The sequence below is a fragment of the Pelodiscus sinensis genome, chromosome 1 (genome assembly GCF_052426305.1).
Source record: "Pelodiscus sinensis isolate ZL-2025 chromosome 1, ASM5242630v1, whole genome shotgun sequence".
NCBI lineage: Eukaryota > Metazoa > Chordata > Testudines > Trionychidae > Pelodiscus > Pelodiscus sinensis.
In genome coordinates this window covers 254,114,406-254,135,594 of record NC_143052.1, presented here as the reverse complement: position 1 = coordinate 254,135,594, position 21,189 = coordinate 254,114,406, and the positions used below count along the sequence as shown (strand labels likewise).

The 21,189-nt window shown below is 44.6% G+C and overlaps 1 protein-coding gene across 10 annotated transcripts in view; it reads right to left on the bottom strand.

Moving 5' to 3' along the window:
* The window catches only part of DOCK9 (dedicator of cytokinesis 9), a 307,165-nt gene that overhangs the window by 143,057 nt on the left and 142,919 nt on the right, over window positions 1-21,189 (bottom strand). For all 10 annotated transcript variants that reach the window (XM_075918762.2, XM_075918765.2, XM_075918764.2 and 7 more), the window contains exons 10-13: window positions 9,155-9,226; window positions 8,922-9,062; window positions 7,172-7,375; window positions 6,907-7,029 (exon numbers count right to left, since the gene is read on the bottom strand). In XM_075918762.2, coding sequence (XP_075774877.2) covers window positions 6,907-7,029; window positions 7,172-7,375; window positions 8,922-9,062; window positions 9,155-9,226 — 540 coding nt within the window. The remainder of the gene's footprint in view (window positions 1-6,906; window positions 7,030-7,171; window positions 7,376-8,921; window positions 9,063-9,154; window positions 9,227-21,189) is intronic.

The window sequence follows — 21,189 nt, the reverse complement described above, 5'->3', positions numbered from 1 at the left end:
GTGCTATCTCGTACATAAGTACACCCAGAACCAATTCATGCAGGCCATTGGGTCAGCAGTTGCTTCCAAGTGCTGTTGCCTACGGCTAGCTGAGACACGTGCTTAAAGGGACTCCCCTGGACAGCCGTTTCTCTGCTTCTGCTGCATGCTTGCCTACCTCTGAGGGACAGCAAAGCTTTAGCAATTCTCTGGTTGCCCATCTTTTGGACGCCACAGCATACTTCTTGCCACGAAGCTGGAGCTGCCTCCAGGCATGTGATGGCCCCACACAGTCATGCTGCAGTTTCTGCAGCAGATTGTGCAAGCTGCCTTCATGGCCCTGCATGAGCTGGACACCTGGACCCCATCATTTAGACCCTCTCCCTATGTGCAGGAGCAGGGCCCTTGCAACCTCACCCACAGTGGAAAGAGAGTTCGGGAGGCTGGACACTAGTTCTGACTGTTGGGACCAGCTGGTCATCGAGCAGTGGGACAACCAGCAGTGCCTCCAAAACTTCCGCATGTGCAAGGCCACCTTCATGGAGCTATGTGCCAGGCTCGCCCTGTCCTCTGTTGACAGGACACCCACTCATGGCCCGCCATCCCCCTGGAGAAGCGGGTCACTATGGCCATATGGGAGCTTGCCACTCCAGACAATTACTGGTCAGTGGGCAACCAGTTCTGCATGGGAAAGTCCACCATCGGGGCCCTCATCATCGAGGTAAGGCACTCTCAGGCTGCAGTCCCTACGGTCGGGGGGCAGAGGGGCCAAGTCCTGGAAAGGGGGACCCTAGAGAAACAAAGGATGGGGGTTCAGAGGTGGAGGGGAGCCCATCACCAGGGGGTTGTACCGTCCTGCCCTCGCACAGCCCTGCTGACGGAACAGCCTCATAGAGGGTGGCAGGCACCTCCCAAGGGCTCAGGCACTCCCTCTGAATCTGTTTTGTGTGTTTATTTGTCTCCTTCTGAAGGTTGGGAGAGCAATCAACTCCATCCTGCTGCACAGGGTCATCCGCCTGGGATACCTGGACCCAATCGTCGCGGAATTTGCCACTCTGGGGTTCCCCAACTGCGGGAGAGCGATTGATGGAATCCACATCCCATTCCATGCACCACACCATTGAGCCGTCCAATACATCAACCACAAGGGCTATTTCTTAATGGTGCTGCAGGCCCTGGTCGACAATAGTGGACAGTTCACGGACATTTTCGTCGGGTGGTTGGGCAGAGCACATGAAGCCTACATTTTCAGAAACTCCAGCCTTTACCAGAAGCTGAAGACTGGCACATTCTTTGCCCAGCATGACTTTCATGTGGGGGACATGTAGATGCCACAGTGCATCGTCGGGGAGGCAGCCTACTTATTAATGCCTTGGCTCATGAAGCCCAAACACCAGCCACCTGGACCCCAGCAGGAACTAATTCAATGCCCACACCTCAACCAGGCCTGAATCCACGTGGAATGCGCCTTTGAATGCCTGAAGGCGCGGTTCAGGTGCCCCCTGACCTGTCTCAACATCATCCCTGAGGTGGTGTCGGCGTGTTGTGTTCTCCACAACATCATGGAGAGGAAAGAGGAGGCCTTCTTACCAGGGTAAGGGGGCAGAGGTCAGCTGCGAAGGAAGGGCCTTTGAGGAGCCGCGGACAGCTGCCATCCACCAGATCCATCAGTTAGGAGTGCACATCTGGGAAGCCCTGAAGGAGAGTTTCTCTCAAGGACCCAAGTAACTCTCCCCAGGGCCTACCTACAACCCCTCCCTTCCCTGTACTCTGAATAAACACACCTGTTTTGAGTTGAACCAGAAAAACTTTGTATTTTTTTTTTATAATAAAAATAACTGGGGAGGAGAGGGGCTAAGAACCTGGAGGGACGAAGTAGAAGGGGGCTGAGAACCTGGATGGGGGAAGGAAGGGGGCTGAGAACCTGGATGGCTCAGGGCTGGAAGTGGCACATGGTAGTGGACCTTGGCGAACTTCGGGATGGTTGGGGCCTAGGACAACAGGGGGGATGAGTAGGGGGGCTGGAGCGGGGTCAGATACGGCAGGGTGGCAGGGGGCACAGGCATAGCTTGGGAGACAGGGGGCATAGCAGGGAGGCCTGGTGGAGGAGGCATGGGCATAGCGGGGGAGCAGGGACAGGAGCTGGGTGTGCCATAATTTCCCAGATGAGGACACGTTTTCGCTCTTCTGCACAAGCTGGTCCCACATGCAGTTCTGCCACTCGGCATCATCCCCAGACCTTCTGGGCCGGGGTTTGCTCACATGCTGTCTCAACGTCCTACCGGACCCTCCTGCACTTGCAGCTCCCCCGGGGTTGGGCAGCTACCTCTGATGGCATGGATAACTCCTCAGCGACACTGGTCCAGCTGTGGAGAATAAAGAGGAAGTGGCGGTCAGTCATCCATGCAGACAATATCCCAGAGACTGTCCCCTCCTCTGTGAGCTGCGACCAACAGTCCTCAGGCCAGAGGATGGGGAGGCCTTAGGAGCAAGGCCATGTATAGCCTGCACAGCGGGCCCTGCCTCACATAGGCCCAGAGGTGCCATGGGGACCATGCTTCACACTCTCCCCCTCCTCCCATCCCACAGAAAAGTAGGCAAGGGAACTGTCCAGCCAGTGGGATCCCATAGGTGGGAGAGGGGTCTGGAGCAGCCTGGTCTCCTATGGGGCCCCGACACACACACCTGCACCTGGCAGTGCTGTCCATGGGAGCAGGTGGTGCCTCGTGTGGGCAGGCATGCCCGTGTACTGTGTGGAGCACTCCTCAGTCTATGTGCAATCATGCGTGCGTCTTTGTGCCCAATCTGCTTCCAGCAGTGGCTAGTGGTGGAAGGATGTACCCCCAGGGATCAGATGTGTGTGGGGCCTCCCTTAAGCCTTTGAGTAGAAGCCTGGGGATGCTCCAGGGCTGCCTCCTGAGGCCGCATGGCGCAGACTGGTGCTGCACAGGGTTCCATGTGCACGGACTGCAGCTTGATGTCCAGGCTGAGTGACAATCGCACTCCAAACCCTCTGCGCCCACCTCCCCCTTCTGGGTGTGTGTGTAAAACTGAGAGCACTCACCTGATGGTTCTTCCCCGCCCTCAGAGGATGACTACGAGACATCCCAGGCCTGGGGTTCTGGCTCCAGGATTAGGGTGACCATGCTGGCCATGTCCTCCTAATCCTCCAACAGCTGATCATCGTCCTCCTCCTCTTCAGCAGGGAGCTCCAGGCAGGCGACAATGGGCATCTGTAGCTCTGCATCCACCACCACGGGTGGGGAAAGGGCTTCATCATCGCCCCCTTCCCCCTGCCCCCGGATTTAGTGGAGCTCCTGGTAGAAGGGGCAGTAGTGCAGTTCTGCCCTGGAGGAAAGCTGTGCTCCCTGACCCTGGCAGAGCTCTAACTTTGTTCTGCACCTGTTCTAATGTCCCGGTGGAGGGGGAGTGATGTGGGGGGGGGGGGTCTCCTCTCGACCAGAGCCTCAACCATCCGGCCATAGATATCAACATTTCACCTCCAGGAGAGGAGATCCTGCAGTGTCATCTCTTCCTCCCCACCACAGCTCAAGGAGGGATAGGATCGCTGCCTCGGACCAGGAAGGTGCACACCTTTTGGTGTCCCGGCTGGATCCTGGGAGCTCTGGTGGTACTCCCTGTGAGGGCCAGGAAGGGTCTCGGGGGGCTTGTGGCTGAGCCATGGGTCCAAAAGTCTGTGGCAGTCAGAGAAGCTCAATGAGGTGCAGCTCTGAGCCCAGCTTCCTGTCACAAGGTTTGTCCAGGGTGCCTGCAGTTTTAAGAGCTGCCAGGACACAGGAACTATAGAGTTCTGATTAGTTTGGATGGAGTGGCACCAGGGCATCTGTTATTTCCTGGAGGCCTCTTCTTTTGAAAAAACTCGCTCTTCAGCGTCCACAGTTGCCTTCTTCCAAAAAAGCTTTTTTCCTCGTAGAAAGTGGTTTACCGCCATCAAAAAAAAGCCTCCGTTCTTTTGACTTTCTATTGAAAGAACGCAATAGCAGTGTGTACGCAAGTATTGTTTTTCCGGAAAAACACTGCAGTGTAGACGCACCAAGTGGAAAAGGTTCCACAGCACCTAGCTGAAAAAGGTGATTTACCTCTGTTTGAAACAGGCATTTGTGAGAAGAATACCTGAAGAGGTATGGGGTAGGAGGAAAGCAAAAAGGAGCATGAAATAAAGGGGTAGCCAGACTGCTCAATTTTTAGCATTTAGCAGTCTTGGATGATCTAGGAATGTATAGTTCTGTTTAATCAGCTTACTGGTTAAACAACATTTAACTAGTTAACTAAATAAACAGGGGCAAGTGGGAGGACCGCTCCAGCCTCACTGGGCTAGAGCAGCCCCCATCTGCCGTGGCCGAGTTAGAGTGCCCCCCTGCCTGCCACGCACTGGACCAGCTCTGCAGTGGACAAGGGCTATGGCAGCTGGTATAGAGCCCCTTCCTCGGCCCATGGTGTGCCAGGCTGGGTCTACCGTGGATGGGGGCTACTCCAGCAGGGCTAGAGCTCCCTGTGCCTGTGGCGGGCCCCAAGGGTTGCTCCAGCTGTGCTTGTTAACTGAAACCAGTAAGCTTCACCCTTGGTGAGGCTTACTCATTAACCGGTTAATCATTCACGTCTCCAGTATGAGCTGTTGCCAAGCAGGGAGTAGTCCCTGGAGATGGTATCCAAATGGGCAGGTAGGCAGTAGTAGGAAGAAGTGGTCACCTAAACCCTCGACCAAGCCTTCAAAATTGAAGTTTGTTTCCCAGTGATTGGGATGGGTCGTGATCCTGGCTATTTTCTCTGTGTGTACTTGGTCTGTTGCTGTTCCTCATAGCACAATAAGATCTAGGTTGCTGGTGAGTGTACTGTTGGGGACAAGACCACAGGTAGGGCTGGTATTTCTTACTCCTGGAAGAGGGGGTATATATCTTCCCAGTGTGCACAGAGTGGCCCTGGAGTCCTTCATACCATGAAGGACTTGATTAATCTTGGAGAAGAGCTTTTCTTTACCAAAGGACAAGTACTCCACCTTGATCTGCAAGTTCCTTGGTGTAAGCTGGTGCTTGTGCAAGTGCACCTAATTAGTCCCTGCCCGGTCAGCTCTAATAAAGGGGAACCAAAAGATGAGAGAAATGATGGAATGTAATAGAAGTAGTCAACCTAGTCATGGGGTTTCTGCAAGAGACATTCTTCAGCATGTGTGCCAGATGTCATGGGTGAGATAGGGTGGACCTTGAAATCTGAGAGGGGCTAAGAAATCAAGTTAGAGGAGGGTGAGACATATTTGTCAGTAAACTGAAGTAACTAAATTAACAACAAAAATTGATTCTTAAATGGTGCATTTCAAAACATAAATATATCAGTTTCACACATACAAAATGGGAAGTGACTGACTAGGAAGGAGTACTGCAGACAGGAATCTAGGGATCATAGGGGATCAGAAGCTAAATATGAGTCAACAATGTGACACTGTTGCAAAAAACAAACATGATTTTGGGTTGCATTAACAGGAGTGCTGTGAGCGAGACACGAGAAGTCATTCTTCCACTCTACTTTGCACAGATTAGGCCTCATTTGGAGTATTGTGGCCAGTTCTGGGCACCACATTTCAAGAAAGATGTGGAGAAATTGGAGAAAGTCCAGAGAAGAGCAACAAAAATGATTAAAGGTCTAGAAAACATGAGCTATGAGGGAAGGCTGAAAGAATTGGGCTTGTTTAGTTTGCCTAGAAGGAGACAGAGGGGATTGCGGTTTTCAAGTATCCAAAAGGGTATCACAAGGAGGAGGGAGAAAAACTGTTCTGCTTGGCCTCTGATGATAGGACAAGAAGAAATGGGCTTAAACTGCAGTAAGGGAGGTTTAGGTTGGACATTAGGAAAAACTTCCTAATTGTGAAGGTGGTTAAGCACTGGAATAAATTGCCTAGCAAAGTTGTGGAATCTCCATCTCTGGAGACATTTAAGAGCAGGTTAGATGGACATCTATCAGGGATGGTCTAGATGGCACTTGGTTCTGCCATGAGAGCAGGGGACTGGACTCGATGACCTCTTGAGGTCCCTTCCAGTTCTAGTATTCTGTCATTCTGTGAAATATATGAATGAATACTATTTGGCTGCATGACTGAATCTAACAGGACAAAAACGTTTAACAAGTAAATATACAGAGGATTTAAGCCAATATAGTGACCCTAAAATGGAACAACAACAAAATGTAACAGAGGGGTAGCCGAGTTAGTCTTTAAGGCGCTACTAGTCTGTTTGGTTTTTTTAGTTCTTCCTATTACAGACTAACAGAACATGTAGATGGTGGTATGAGCTTTTGTGGGCATGTGGGTTGTGCCCATGAAAGCTCATGATACCATCTACATGTTTTGTTAATCTTTAAGGTGCTACTAATCTATTTGTTGGTTTTTTTAAAAAAAATGTAAATAGGTCAAACTGCAGCAAAGAACTACATGTATAAAAAGTTAAACATAAGGGAACAGATGTGTTCACATGTATGTAAAAAAACACATTTATGAAGCTCTGGAGTTCTGCTTATACTTTTGAAAGTCTGGCCTGTGGTATATATCCCAAGTGCAAAAAAACAAACAAAAAAACAAACAAAAAAACCACCCCACACACACCACCTTATTTTTGAAGACACACAACTATTATTTTTTAAAATCACTTTAACGTATATAGAAAAGACTACAAAAAGCACTATATACAAATGTTGATAGCATGCAAATTAATCTCAATTTTTAAAAGCAATATGAAAAATTTTATCCATGATACTTGAATAAAAGCCAATGGGTATCAGCTAAATAAGAAACTACCATGAAAAATTCATCTACAAGTTTTGGGCATCCAAAGAGTGTTCAACTTTTTTAGGCATAACATCACAATTAGAGTAATTTTGCCTAAGCATTTTACTAATACAATCTGAAAGATACAGTACCTTAGAAGAATCTGAACTTTTCATATATGGCTCAGCACAATGAGTAATGCTTCCCTGTAGTACTTTTTCTATTCTTGCCACAAGAAATATATCAGGATGTGGACACGTGACTGAGAATATTACCTTAAAAAAATACATACACATACACATTACACATTTAAAATTTCTTTTTTCCAATCCATACCCAATAGAAAAACTGTTTGAAATGAGTCAGATAACCCACTACCATTGCTCTGAATCAGAACGTTAAACTGTTTCTTCTTACCTGTTTAGGATATTGCAACATAGATTCATGAAGAAAATCCTGAACCCTGTGTAAGCAATCATCACTGGCATTTGTCAGTTGCTCTGTCACATTAGGTATCATATGCCTCACTGAGACGTGGTTCAAATCAACATGGAAATCTGCTGAAATCTTCCGATTGTTTTTAATATCAAACAATGACAACGTGACAAAAAAAGGTTCTACCTAGACATTAAGAAGTATGAAAAAAAGTTATCTGCAAATTTTTACTGACATGCAAATGCAAAGAAATACAGGTTAGACTTCCCTGGTCTGACACCCTTGGGACCTAACCAGTCCTGGATGAGGGAATTTGCCCGCCTAGGGAAGGTCATTTATTGCTTGCCCCCGTCACAGGTCCCCCAGCCAAGGCCTCGCTGTCAGCCTCCCATCAGCTTCCCCCTGCCGCCAGGCTCTCCACACACAGGTCTCCCGGCCCCTGCTGGGGTCTAGCTGCTCCACAGGGCAACAACCCTGCTTGGGCTTCAGCCTCGCTTGGCAGCCTGCTATCTCCCAGCCTCACTGGGCAGGTATGCCAGGCAGTAGCAGGGCTGCTGGGCTCTTGGCTGTGCTGTTTGATGGCCCCACTCCTGGGTTCCTGGCAACCCCATAATCAGACTTCCAGCTCTGTGGGGCAGCAGTGCTGCCTTCTAGTCCTGTCGGTCAGCTGTGCCACTGGGTGGTAGTAGGGCTGCTAGGCTCCTGGGTGTGCTGCTGGGTGGCCCACTGCCTCCTGGACTCACCAGGCAGTTTCACTGTTATGCTCCAACCCCACTGCCTCCCTCCCACTCTGCTGTGTTGGCACCAGGTGGCAGCCATACTGCTGGGCTCCCGGTTTCACTGCCAGAGGGCAGCCCTGCTTCTACTGGACTCTAGCCCCTCTGCAGGACTCCCAGGCTACGTCTAATACTGTACAGTTATTTTGGAATAAGATATCCTGGAACAGTTATTCTGAAATAGTTTATTTCAAAATAGCACATTACATTACAGGGAAGCTTCAAAATTAGTCCGAAGCAGGCTTCCCTAATGTCGACGTGCTACCTTGATTTAGAGCCTCAGGAGGAGTAACTTAGAATAGCCCTGGTGAGTGTCTATTTCAAAACAGCAGCAGTGGAGCATCTATACATGCCTTATTTTGAAATAGCTATTTTGAATTAGGCGCAATTCTTCTTAGAATGAGGTTTACAGAAGCCGGAATAAGCCATCCGTTATTTCAAAATAACAGAATTGCTGTGGAGACGCTCGCATAGTTATTTTGGAATAACAGCCATTACTCCAAAATAACTTTGCTGTGTAAACAAACCCCAGCAACCAGCCCTCCACCAGGACTCTCTGGTCCTGGCACTTCTGTGGTCCTACTGCACCAGGGATATTGCCGGACCAGAGTCCTGGTTAAGAGAGGTTCAATCTGTATGACTATTGTACTGATATACTTCAGTTACAAAAGTGAGCCAGTATTCCTTGACCATTAAGTCCATGATGTAAAATACAGTGAAGAAATAAAACACTTAAATTAACAGCAAAAAAGAGGCAGCTACAAAGACTTTACAAAGGATTTGTGCTTTCTTTTACATCTTAATGGCTTAATCAGCAGCCAAAAAAAAAAAAAATAGCACATTTAACTTCTAACAGTATTGAAGATTTGGTCTGCAGTACATTGCCAACTAATGCCAATATTGAGATAACTACATAACTGATACATAAAGAGAAAATATTTACATAAAGAATTTACATTTGTTGTTGGTCCTTCTTCATTTTCAGCTACACAGCTTTGCAGATTGAAAGATAAATCATTACACTTCACTAGAATCTTTTTTCCAAATTTTTCTTCAAATGGCTTCACTTCCGGTTCAATACCCGAAAAGTCAAGTTTCTTTAAAAAAACAAAACCAAAAAGTAACACGCATTCTCATTTTACAAGGTACAACATAAAAACATTTAATATTTTATTTTAAAATGTCAAACCTGTGCATCTGGATCCAAGACAAAAAGTTTAACTCTTTCACTTTTGAATTTGATTTCTGAATCTCGGGTACTCTGCCAAAAATATGAAAAATAGTTTTATATTTATTATTTAAACATTATAATACAATGAAAGAGGTCTTAAACTTTATAATTCTACTTTTTTGTTGTAAGGAACTTAGTTTCCATGTTTTTCCCCCATTAAATTGAACTTTTAGGTTTACTGTGTAATGCTTAAAGCAAATTTGGTAAACTGTCATAATGTGGCCAGTTATGGTCCGCTAGCCCTCTTAATTGAGACTATGATTTTAGCATGGAAGCCACAGAATTTGTACATTATTCCAGAGATCTCCATAACATTTGCACTTCAGCCCTGGAGTGGTATCCCCCACTCCTCAACTCCCTGCCTCTACAGATAGCGGGGATCTCCACTCTACATCAGCGCTGAGCCGCACAGTACGTATGCCAAAGAAAGAGGCTTTGCATAATTTGATACTTTACATAAAGTTTGACAAAAATTATTTATACTCTATTGCTCTAATATAGTATTTTTCATTCTTCTATCACTTTAACAAAGGTGCTTTACACAAACAAAAATTATTTTTATATGTAGGTTAAAGTTCAGAATTATACTGAGGAAGCCACAGGTTAGCTATGTTAAGAATCACAATCATAGCAAATTCCTAACCTCCCAACTGCCAAAGAAGTGGTTTTCCCGTGGATTATGGAAAACCAAGAATATCTATACATGACTGTGTATAGCGGAGTACTGACACGACTTCTGAGTGTCTCCTCCATTTTATGGGATTTCTGGGTTCCTATTCATCAGTCCCAAAACTAGAGCAAGTGAGAATAAAATAGTGTGCGACAAACAATGACAAACTTAGTTTACTTTCATCATAAGGGAGCTCATTTAAATATATATTGTACCATTTTTTCAAGTCAACTGGCAAATATGCCAGGTAGTGGGCAACTGGCTGCACGTAACAGCCAAAGTACCTTCACAGTACAACTAGTACTTTACAATTGCATCTTTCTGAAAAGGCACATGTAATCTTAATCCATGTCTATTTTTTTTTTTAATTATAGACTGCATTTCAAGAGAGACTGTTTTGGACACCACACGTCAACCTCCTATTCATAACTACACAAACTACTACTACCGGCAATTGTACCCCATTGACACCTATAACTGTTGCTTAAATACATTTGGTATACAATTTTATATTTGGTATACATGATTCCTCCATGACACTGGGCCCCTTTGTGCTAAGCATTATGCAAACAGAAAACAAATCCAGTTCCAACCACAAAGAGCTTTACAATTTCAAAAAGAGAGCTGTTGTAACTGAGGCTATGATTTTAGCATGGAAGCCACAGAATCTGTACATTATTCCAGAGATCTCCATGACATTTGCACTTCAGCCCTGGAGTGGTATCTCCCACTCTTCACAACTTCCTGCCTCTACAGATAGTGGGGATCTCCACTCCACATCAACACTGAACCACTGTCCCCCCCAGTGGCAGCAAAAAGATCTTGCAGCTCCAGGAGCTACTGCTGCAGGAAGCACCCTCAGCCCCCATAGCCGCCACTGCAGAAAGTCAGTCCCTCCACAATCCCCAGTTTCAGGCATTGAGGGGCTCCTACAGCTCCCAGCTGCCACCATGGGTAGTGATGGGATCATACAACTCCCAAATGCCAGAGGTAGACTGCCCAGCTCCAAGCTGCTGCCAACTGTAGTGAGGACGACTCTGCACTCCAACCCATGATGAGTGGGGTCCTGGACTCTCCCCATTCTGTCAGTTTTTTTCTAGTAAAAGTTAGGGATGGGTCACAGACTTCCATGAATTTTTTGTTACTGTCCACAACTTGAACATTATGTTTACTAAAAATAATAGTGACAAAATTTTAGCCCTACTCACAATAGATGGGTAAGACAAGGGTGTTGCAATGGGGAACAAGAGAGACAGAGAAACAAAAAGTCAACAACAGGGCTGGCCTTACCATGAGGCAAACTGAAGTGGCTGCCTCAGATGCCAGACTGAGGGGGAGCCACTAAGACCCAGAGTGTAGAAAACTGTGTCTGCTACTGGTGCATATGTATTCTCTCTGTAGTACCATGAGGAGAGGAGAACAGAAGGAGGCAGAATTGAGACCTTTCAAAGTTTTGGCCCAAGAGAGGGGGCATGGGGGCGTCATTTGAGCTCCCTGCCTCAGGTGCCAAAATGTTGTGGGCCAGCCCTGGTCAACGAGCACAATTCTTAGCCAATCAGAAGCCATAATCATAGTTTTTCACCTGCCTACCCCTTGTCAGATCAAGTTCCTATATGAATTACAGAAGAGATGAGATTTGAGGAACGACATGGAAGACAAGTTGACGTCCTTGTGTATTGTGACTATGAGCTTTTTTCTCAGCCTAAGAGGTGGCATGGGAGAAAGCATGAAGGTACTTAGGAGAGAAATAGAGCACTCAATGCTGGTATAATTAGCTAACTATTAGGCAGGTGCCAACCTTTCACTTAGACAGGGAGGAGAAGGAGCACAGCACTAAGCTGTAAAAGGTTTTAAAAGTTTTATCATAACTGATGGTGGGCCATCAGGTGGTTTGTTTACCTGAGTATCCACAGGCACCTGTGGTTCCCTGTGGTGACAGTTTGCCATTCCTGCCCATTGGAAGCTGCAGGTAGCAGCGCTGGCTGGGCCATCACTTCCCATTGGCCAGGAATGGCAAACTGTTACAGGGTTCTATGCCTGTAGATGTTCATATAAACATACACCTGGCACCTCACCAGTGACTAATCCTGACAAATCATGAGCAGCCAATGCACTGGACGTCAACCTCACCCCTGCTGTACAGCAAACACTCTGAATCAAACTGTAATCACTGATGCCAAATATAGATACTGCAATAGCCAAGGTCTGATGTGATCATGACTTGAATAAAACTTTTGGCAGGGGAAGCAAAGAGGAAAAGTCAAATCTTTGAGACACTGCACAATAAGCGAATTGTGCAGAATGGGAAGCGACGGTCTGGGAAGGAGTACGGCAGAAAGGGATCTAGGGGTTATAGTGGACCACAAGTTAAATACGAGTCAGCAGTGTGATGCTGTTGTAAAGAAAGCAAACATAATTTTGGGATGTATTAACAGGTGTGTTGTGAGCAAGACACGAGAAGTCATTCTTCCGCTCTTCTCTGCACTGGTTAGGCCTCAATTGGAGTATTGTGTCCAGTTCTGGGCACCGCATTTCAAGAAGGATGTGGGAAAAATTGGAGGGGGTTCAGAGAAGAGCAATGAGAATGATTAAAGGTCTAGAGAACATGACCTGTGAGGGAAGGCTGAAGGAATTGGGTTTGTTTAGTTTAGAAAAGAGAAGATTGAGGGGGGACATGATAGTTTTCAGATATCTAAAAGGGCGTCACAAGGAGGAGGGAGAAAACTTGTTCATCTTGGCCTCTGAGGATAGAACAAGCAGCAATGGGCTTAAAGTGCAGCAAGGGAGGTTTAGGTTGGACATTAGGAAAAAGGGTGGTCAAACACTGGAATAAATTGTCCAGGGAGGTTGTGGAATCCCCATCTCTGGAGATATTTAAGAGTAGGTTAGATAAATGTCTATCAGGGATGTTCTAGACAGTATTTGGTCCTGCCATGAGGGCAGGGGACTGGACTCAATGACCTCTCGAGGTCCCTTCCAGTCCTAGTATTCTATGATTCTATGATAAGAAAATATGCAATTTTGATACTGCCTAGATACAGGATCTAGGAGTAAAAAATGAAGCACTATCTAACACTATCATTTCTTACTCTGTATTGCCTCCAGCACCATTGTTTCATTTTCAGATAAGCACCTTTATGCTTTCTTCTATGCTCCTCCCCACTCCTGAGAAATGCTCCATATAAATATCTGCAAAAGTAACCCATTAACCTCCTTCATAACAGTCTTTAAAAATGTTGGTTACCTATCTCTTGTAACTACTGTTCTTTGAGATGTGCTGCTCGTGTGTATTCCATTCTAGGGGTGTATGGTTGCCAGATATACCAGTGCCAGAAGTTTTTCCCTCACAGTATCCGTAGGGACAGCCATTGTGCTCTCTGAAATGTGTTGTGTGTCAGTATAAGGAGTGCCACTTCCCTTCCTTCACTTCTCTTGCTGGAACTCTGACACAGGGGAAGGAAGGTAGGTCATGGAATGGCCATGAGCAACACATCTCAAAGAACAAGAGAGTTAGGAGAGAGATATCAGATGGTTTCATGACAACAGCCACCTTTCTACAGACCACAAGAAAATCTTCTGTAGGCCATTTCCGCTCTAACAGGTAAAAAAAAAAATAGAGGAAAATGGCCAGAAGAAAAGAGATTAATCCTATTTATCTTTCTCTACTTCATGCTCTTAGCACTAAGGGAAAGGTTGTACAAACGAACTAAACTGTTAGGCAGAACCCCTTCCATACAGAAAATATTGGTAGCTTTTTTTCCTACAGAAAAGAAAAAATAAAGGGTTGGAAAAGGGAGACAAACATTTTCCCAGGAAACAGAGAAAACAGAAGGTGTAGTAGGTGGAGAAAACATGAAAAAGAGGAAGAGAAACATACTGAGCAGGAATTAGAGTAGTGGTGCTATCATTGGCATTCCACACATTTTCCCAGCTGGGAATAACAACATGTAACACCAAAAATTAGAGAAAACCACAGAAGTATGTATTTTGTTTGCGACACTAGTTTAGAACTTGGGAGACCTACGTTCTGTTTCCTACTCTGTAACAAACCTTCCATTTTAACTTTCAGCAAATTATTTAGCCTCTGTGCTTTAGTTTTCCCATCTGCAAAATGGAAAGAGTACTTAAATTAGATAAATTCCATTTACTTTGACCAGAAGGAATTAACAGGTATGCAGATCTCTAGACAGATACGGTCAATGTGCTCTTATGTGCAAATGCTGAAGCACACAACCTCAGTCACAAAAATATGGTAAATTTCCAACCGATTAATATTAGCACTTCAGAATATTGTACAATATTCTGATTTTTTTATTAAATCTCAGCCTTCCTGTCCATCACGTCCTGTTTTGCAATATTTTAATTACAAAGACAAAGACAGTGACAGGAAGCTGGAAACTTGGCACTATTCTATTCTTGCTAGGGGTCAAAAAGCAGGCAAAGAAAGCCAAGTGTTTTACATGATGCCCCTTAATGTCTTTTTTAGAGGAAACAGTAGAGAGATCAATGTATCAGATAAACTGGTAGCAGACCCCAATACGTAATTTGAAATAGATGAAAAACAGAAGACTCACAGAGGAGCTGACTGCACAAAAGTAATCCATTCAAAACAACCAAATACAACAACAAAACGGCACAAAATTAATTTGCATTCATTTATCAGCAGTAAAAATCGATATGGTAGAAGAAAATAGAGCATGTTTTACAGGTCATTATTTAAATGGCAAGAAAGAATACAGGAGGACAGAATGAGAGACTTTTCTGAAGAAAATATTTTGAGGGAAGCAATGCAAAACAGATTGGACGCATGGAACAACAAATCATCACTGCCCAAACAAACAACACACCAGAAAAAAAACCACACCAACTAAAACAAATATATAAGCTAAGAAGCTAAAACAACTCCCATCAAAAGTTCTGGGAAACAGGAATTAGCATTTTCAGCACTAAAATTAGCTTTAATAAGCAGGTGCAAAATCAGACTTGAATAAAAGCAAAACCCCGGGGCTAAAGATTCCTTTTTAAAGACGTTATATTCTAGAGAAAACATATTATTATACAATCAAAAGGTCAAACTTTATATTCATTATCTAAATTGTCTTCAGACTTAATTCTTTTGACTATAGAATTACATAAAGGAAAATTCTGAACTTAAATGTTGATTGCGAATGATAGTACAATGTCATTTCAGTATCTTAAAAAAAAGCACACAACTAAACTAATATGAAGCCCAACGACTGCAAATTTATTTTCTCCTACTATTGGCCATGTTGTACAACAGTTTTGCATCAGACTATATGCATAAAGTAACTTTTTGAAAAAATGATTCTCCATTTACTCAACAAAATGATGCAGACAAACAAAGGCAGCAAGGCTAGTTTTCAGTACTACCCTGCTGATTTATTCTGACAATTAAATAGTCCAATATCACAAGAGCATTTTAGTAATTTAACTTGGTTTAAAGAACACTAATAAATCTAATACTAATTAATTTACCACCCAATTCCCACTTAAAAATGCCATTGATTTATAATGAATTCATTCTCTAACACTGTTTATTTACATATCAGAACAAAGAATGTGTTACCCTGAAGAGGGAAGGCTCAGAGTTGAGGCTCATTAGAGCGATGTCCAGGTTAAAGATGTCAACTGTTGACATCTCTAATGTGGTATGGTCATCTGCGTCAAATGCCTACCATCTCCCCTGTGAGAATCATCTATAACTCTGACCCAATGAAAGCAAGATGACACACACAAACATGCTACCTTGTAATGCACTAAATCTGACTAGAACTAGGGATCTTAAATTGCAGATAATCAGCTAATCAAGTAGTCAATGGAATTTCTATCAACAACTCGATTAGTCAATGGGGAGGGGCACTCGCTACCCCTACTGTGGCTCAGCCTTTTAAATATAGTAACAGCTGCATGGCTCTTACCGCATTTACAAGGCAGAGGAACAGCGCAGGATCCAGTGTGAGCTGGGACTGCTTCAGAGGCTGCTACACCTCTGCCCCCCTTCCTAACTCCACCACTACGAAGACAGTGCTGAGGAAAACCAGTTTTTAAGCTGGTTCCCCCCAGCACCAGCTCCTGCTTCCCCCTCCTCCTTGCTGCCTCTCATACAGAGGAAGCAAGGGGTGTGTGTGAAATGCCATTAGTTGACTCGACTACCTGATAAGCCTAGACCACCATGGAGGAATGTAACACATTCAGTGGCCTTTACACTGTCCAACTGAAAGCATTAGAATTAATCAACCATCAGCCTTATATAAATTACATGCATAGCAATGGGTGGAGAATTTTTCACATCGGGCTCCTTATACGTGAGAGCGATTAAAGTCAATACAACTACAATTAAGCTCCTGACTACAAAAACAAATATGTATCCAAAAGACCCAGTTAACTTGCTTTTATCGTAAATATGCTCCAGAGCTTATTAGGATGCATTAAAATGTTAAGAGATAAATATGCCTGCATATAAATCTTTAAACTAGGGTTGTAAGCAACTAATTGACAAGTCAGCTATCCGATAAGCAAAAGCTCATCGGATAGTCAATACACTAGATGACTAGTTGGTTCCCCCTCCTTGCTGCCTCTATCACAAAGAGCTGAAAGCTGTCCTGGGGGCTCACACCGTGCAGGGGATATTGCCTGTGCTGGCAGCATCATGGGTGCCAGTAGTGCTGGTGGTGCTTCTGTTAATTCACGGCCCTTAACAGAATGGTGAGAGCCCACAGCACAGCTTTCAGCTCAGGCACCAAGAAATAAGAGAGCTAGTTTTAACTGCCCTTCCATGCCTCCCACCAGATCTCCTGGGGTATCAACTTCACCCATGCTTCCACCATAGGCACTGGCGGACTTGGCAGCAGGGCACAAATCAATGTGACACCGTTCCCCAGTGCACAAAACACATGCTCCGCCAATAAACGACAGGAGAACTGACCCAGATCTCCCACAGTGTCTTCAGCATGACACAGCTCTCATTCCTCATTATCAGCGAGAGGCTCTCCACTCTTACCACGCCTACTTGATCACACCAGAATTAGTAGGTGCCCTTTTTGATGGTTGGGGAGCTAATTTCACAGCATGTTTAGAGTGCACTTTTGAGCTGGTTAGTGAGGAGGCTTAAGAGTTTCCCATGCCTGAGGTGCCAGGTTCATATCCCTTACTCATTTGTGACAGGAGGGAGCAGGTTGGTGAAGGGCTTGGTTTTTTAACATACTTTCCAAGGTGAAGGACTGAAGAGGTTCCCCTGAGGAGACATCGCACCTGAGACCTTACTGCCCCGTTTATACGTATGGGGGTCTAGGGCTTTATCAATGGACAGCATGTGTATCCTGAGCTCTGTCCTGGTAAGACTGCCACAATAGACACATTTTTCTGAAACATGCGTGTCTCGCAAACAGCGTATGCCTTCACTGTGACCATCAGAGGCTGGCGTAGTCTCTCAGCATTTGTTGCATCTTTTGACTTTAGGAGAGTCTGGCATCTCTCCCGGTGGCAGGCTATGCCCCTTGTTACTGTAGTTACGAGTAAAGCTGTCTGTGGTGGTGTGGAAGGAGGGGGTTAGTTGGGGTTTGTTTTTGTTTGGTAGTTTGCTGCAGCTTGCTGCTGCATGGTGGTCAACTGCTAATCTAACTAAGCTATAAACAAGCGGAAGGGAAAAAGCAGATTTAAAAAAAATTTAAACTGTGTTAACAGAGAAAGAACTAATGGGTTAAGTCAACACTATCTGAATAAATATCTCTTATTTTTCAGAGGTTCGCTGAGGAGGAAAGGGTTGGAAGTCCATCCATAGCGGAGGGCAGCGAAGAAGAAACTGAGGGGATTTGGGCTGTGCACACTAACTTCAAAAGGCGGGAACGTCACTCGCTGCTTGCGCATATGCAGTCCGACTGGACACTGCCCTAAAAGTCTCTGATTCATGGTGCCTGGACAAACCCAACGCCAACAGTGGAGCATCCATGGGGACATCACTCGAAGAACCACCACCTTTTACTATCTCTGTGGCTACGGAGAAAGAATTGTTCACGTGACACCAGACACCAATGAGGAACCCAGCCTGATACATGCGAGATCCTGCTCTTTTCCCCTCCCACATGTGCTCCTTTCTGCTTCTCCCCTCCCAGTCTTATTTGGTCCTTCCTCTCTTGGCTTCTCACATGTTCTTGAACTGTACTGTGTGTCATGAGCACAATAAGATGAGACTACCTATCCAGCCCTGCTCAGCCTAAAGATGACCAGTCAAAGAGAGTGACCTGACCAGATTAATCACAATGTCACTGACCAAGCATATGAGCTGGGGTTTAGAGAAACAGTTATCATGGCCAGCCTGCTAGCCCTAGGCATCTGTTGATGACTGACCTGCCACCCTAGGTCCTGAGAAGGCCAGCAAAACATGTATTTTGCTCATATTTACTATCATACCTTTTCTCTCCCTACTGGTTTGGTTTGTCTAAAATAGGAATGTGATTACTCACAAGTCAGGTACAAGAAAGGTCATCTGTCACAGTTAAATATGAAGTGGAACAGACTGTTAAATATAAAAGATTAACACCGGTTTCATGTGACCATTCAAGGTAAAGCGAACAGTTAACACCTCTGCAGTCACAGATTAAAAGTGAGTTACACATTACAGATTGTGACAATCAGACATAAATCTAACTTCTTCATTGAGTTCATGATTTTTAGTGTAACAACCTAAAACAGTACTGACATGCAGAGTGTAGGGGTAAACTGAGGCAGTCCATGGTCTCTTGCTGAGAACTGACAACTCAATTCCTAAATTAAGGCCAGGCCTGGAAAGCATACAGACAGCAGTTAACTTGACCCTGGTCATCCTGGCAATCACATTCCAAAAGGGCCTCACTTTGATAAGGCCAGTACCAAACAACCACACAACTGCACAAGATTTTTTTTTATTGTCTGCTTTATTCCTAAAAATAAGCCTGGACCCCAAAGGCCGCACCGACCCAAGGCAATCTCACCCCCGCGGCATATTTCCGCCAACAAAATTGACCATCAACATGCCTTTGTTTCTGTTGGCTCATTTAGCTTGTTAGGAATAACTACTTATATTAGTGATAACATGTTTAATTGGCGACGGGTGGGGATCCTATGTAACCTTTATATTTCATTGGCTTATGTGCATATTTCATTTCCGCTGCTAAACCTATCAAAACACTTCCCCTCCGCCCATCTGCTGCCTATATGATCTAATGTATGTTTTGGTTAAGTTAGTGCTCACCAGGCTAACCCCTGATGGGTACTCCACCAGCTGTGTGAGCCAATAAATCCTCTGCTTGTTTTCACCTGCAACCAGCATGTCTGGAATTATTCCCTACACAGAGATCTAGAGGAATTCTTTCACCAACTCTGCCACAAAGAATTCTCACAACAAAGATGATTCCATAATAACTGCCATATCCCCAATGACAATCAGAAGGAAAAAGTAATCATCTGACTGCACATCCCAGTGGACAAAACCATATAACTTGCTTATTACACGGACTACCTGAAGGATTTCAGACATTTTTTCCTAACAAACATAATATCCATGACAATCTCTCTAACACTGATGGGACTGCTATATAATTATTGAAATCCAAGTACCAGATGATTACAACACAAAAAAAGGGATGCCATCAAAGTCCTCAGCCACAACTACATCAAAAAGGCCAGCTGACAATTCTCCAACACCACCTACTATAAAGAGCTCAAAGAAGGCCCCACAACAAAGAATTATAGACCATCAAATCCTTCCAGAAACAACCCCAATAGATATTCTACTACTTCATCCCCTACAAACCCGACTCTAGCAACCTTCCCAATATACACAAACAAGGGGACCCAGGCAGATCCAGCAGATCTGTCCACAGAACTTCACTGATGGAATTTTGGGCCTCATAGAAACCACTCTCAAATCACTCACCATAGAAAGGGCCACTTAGGCCAGAACATAACAGACTTCTTCCAAAAACTCCACAGCATTTTCAGGACTAGCTAACTCACAGTGGCACCAGACCTGTCATAACACGCAGAAATCCTGGAGACTTATCCCTACTGCTATGTGATCAGTACCTCCCACAATACTTCTTTCAAGGTCTATGCCTCTTATGTATGGGTACGTCTAGACTACATGCCTCTGTCGCCAGAGGCATGTAGATTAGGCTACCAGACATAGGAAAATGAAGCGGCGATTTAAATAATTGCCGCTTCATTTAAATTTACATGGCTGCCGCGCTGAGCCACCAAACAGCTAATCACCAAACAGCTCTGGCGACAGAGGCATGTAGTCTAGACATACCCTAAGACTCTCATGTGTACCTCTTTTAGTGCATCAAATGGCCCAATACAGATAATGTGAGTGAAACCAGACAATGACTATTCTCTCGAATTAGCTCATACAGAAAAGTGACAAAATGCAAAAACACCGTCAGAGGGGCAGCCTTGTTAGTCTGAATCTGCATAAACGACAAGAAGTCCTGTGGCACCTTACAGACAAACAGATTTATCAGAGCATAAGCTTTTGTGGGCAAAGACCCACTTTGTCAGATGCATGTAGTGGCAATTCCAGAGGCAGGTATGAATATACAGGTACATAAAAAGAAGGGAGTACCAATCAAGAGGAAGGCTACAGACAACAAAAACACCATACCACCCATCAGTGAACATTTCCACAAAACAATCAGTCCCTATCTGACCTCTTAGTCCTCATCTTCAAAAAAGAACTTGCACAACACATTCAAAATAGACTGGGAGCTTAAATTCACAGCTTTGTAGGCACTAAAAACCATGGACTCAAAGACACTATTTATGGATCATTATGACAGTCTATAATTAACTAATCTTCCATTGTCCTGAAATTTCAGAAGCGTTACCAGCCCATTTCACCTTAAGCAGTCTCTTATGACAAATAATCTGAATGTATTTTAGCTGCAACCTTAAGTTTAGTAATGTCTCCTTCACCAACAGAATTTGTCCAATAAAAGGTATTACCCTAACTTACCACCTTTCTCCAATAATCAATTTTAGTTTCAAAGCTCTTTGCATGATTTTGATTTTTTTTCTTTGTGGGTCTCAAGTAATAAAAGTCTAACCATTGGCATTAATTTTATAGTGGGATTGTTATGGTACTAAGCAGGCTGAGATCTCTGTATACCAAACGCAGACCTTGTTTAATGCTGGACAGTGACTGTTATGTTAACACCTTTAACTCCCATATACAGGTTGAACCTCTCTAATCAAGCATTCTCTGGTCCAGCAACATCTGTGGTCTGGCATGATTTTAGTTAGCTGGGTGACTACTTACATGTGTTTC